Source organism: Argentina silus (assembly GCF_951799395.1).
Source record: "Argentina silus genome assembly, chromosome: 4".
Classification (NCBI taxonomy): domain Eukaryota; kingdom Metazoa; phylum Chordata; class Actinopteri; order Argentiniformes; family Argentinidae; genus Argentina; species Argentina silus.
This window is the reverse complement of record NC_139658.1, coordinates 8824432-8826380: the sequence shown is the minus strand read 5'-3', so window position 1 is coordinate 8826380 and position 1949 is coordinate 8824432. Positions and strand designations below refer to the sequence as shown.

At 41.8% G+C, this 1949-nt stretch overlaps 1 protein-coding gene across 1 annotated transcript; it reads left to right on the top strand.

Annotated features, from left to right (window-relative positions):
• Positions 1–334: 334 nt before the first annotated feature.
• LOC310803966 (guanylin) lies at positions 335–1287 on the top strand (the record flags this gene model as incomplete). Its single annotated transcript, XM_083669000.1, has 3 exons — positions 335–438; positions 815–1010; positions 1229–1287. The coding sequence occupies exons 1-3, from the start codon at positions 367–369 to the stop codon at positions 1285–1287; spliced, it is 327 nt and encodes a 108-aa protein (XP_083525126.1). The 5' UTR covers positions 335–366.
• Positions 1288–1949: the final 662 nt, after the last annotated feature.

The window sequence follows — 1949 nt, the reverse complement described above, 5'->3', positions numbered from 1 at the left end:
GCTAACTAGACAGATCTGATGAGAGCTGCTATGATCAATTCTATCAGTTGGGGGTGCACCGGAGTCAGACTCCTGTGAGACAAAGTCAAGGGTCCATAAAAGTATCAGACTGCGGATGATGTCAGAGTGGATTTATGAATATCCCCTTTATGACATAGTAAAATCAACCATCACTACTGATTAACCCGTGAGAAAAACTTTGCTCCCATTCGCAGCACAGCCAATCATATGACTGCAGGGTTGTGGAGAAAATGCTTTAAAAGGAAGGAGGGAGACAGAGGAAAAGCAGAGACCTGAGCTGATCACCTCCTGAACACACACAACCAGCACAGACAAGAGGCCAAAACAACCCTGTCAACAGTCAAGATGAATACCATGTTCTCCAGCGCTCTCCTCATCCTGACTTTCTGCCTGCTCTCCGAGGCCGTCCAGGTCCAAGTAAGTGCCTCTCTTCATCTTCCTGCTTCATAAGACAAGCAAACATGTTCTGCTAAACCCTGTAGTTAGTGCAGGCCATGCATTGTAACATTTAGGCAACAAACACATGTATAGTGTATAGAGGCATAGCAACTTTATGCCTCATGGACATACCCATCACAACGATTAACATATAGAAGTTCATGATTGTTGTGTTTATCACTATATTGTCCACTCAACGAATCCCCAGAAGAGCTGGCAGGGTCTGCCATCATGGCCTATGGGTTATAGTATAGTACTATTATTAACATTGTCCTCTCTCTCTCTCTCTTTCTCTCTCTCTCTCTCTCTCTATCTCTCTCTCTCTCTCTCTTTCTCTCTCTCTGTCTATCTCCAGGAGGGCAACTTTGTCGTTTCCCTGGAGTCGGTGAAGAAGCTCCAGGAGTTGACGGACAGCGCCAGTATGACAGGGAATCAGAACCATCGCCTGGCCAAGACCAGCTTTGGCTCCGTCTGCACCAACCCCACCCTTCCCCAGGAGCTCATGCCCCTGTGTCTGCAGCAAGGAGGCAGCATGGCTCTTTCCAGGCTAGGTAAACAACCACACATTCCAGCTTGTGACCCCAAAAAATTTAATCTACCGTACAAAACAGATGGTGATAAGACTATGTACCTGTTGATTGTGGCTCATAGACCAGAATTGTCAACTAGGGATTATGAAAGAGGTTTTTAATTCACTTCACAGTAATCTGATTGGCTGTGGTTGAGAAACATCTTTCTAAATGCATGCCTATTCTTTTTATCCTTCCAGCTGCTGTGCCAATGGACGTCTGTGAGATCTGTGCTTTCGTTGCCTGCACAGGCTGCTAGTCGAGATACCCTCCTCCCTGAAGAAAACTAAGCGATGGTTTTGACACAGAGAATTAATTTTTCCCACTTTTGTTTTTCATTACTTTTTTGTCGTTGTCAGGTTATTTTGGTTGGTTTAACAATTTCCAGGATTTCCTTGGAACACAAATATAATAATATATATAATTATATGCATCTCATTTTTGGAATTGTCCTCACACACAACTGGCCCATTACTGGTCCAAGAAAAAGAAAAGTGAGCAACATTTTCTAGAAACTGTTACTTTTGAGCATATTTCACACTTGTTTGTGTACTGATTTTCTTATCTTTTATTTTATTTGTTACACTTCTTGCCAAGCTTTGTACCGATTTAAAGTAGAGAAGTCTTTTTCACGTTTGTAGATGGCATCTTTGGGGTTTTGTATTCTTGTTTATGAATGCTTCATGTTTAATAAAAAAGTCTATATTGAAACACCTCATTGTGTTTATGTGCATATAGCCAACTGAATGCAGTATAGCTGACACATCATTCATCTCATTGCCAAACCAGACTTCAAAGGTCCCATGATTTTTAATTACTTTTGTGAGCCATATAGTATATCATATTCAACATCCCCACAGTGTATTCTCATCATGATTCAGATTCAGAAAATGTTATTGTCCCTGTCTTGGGCAATTTGCT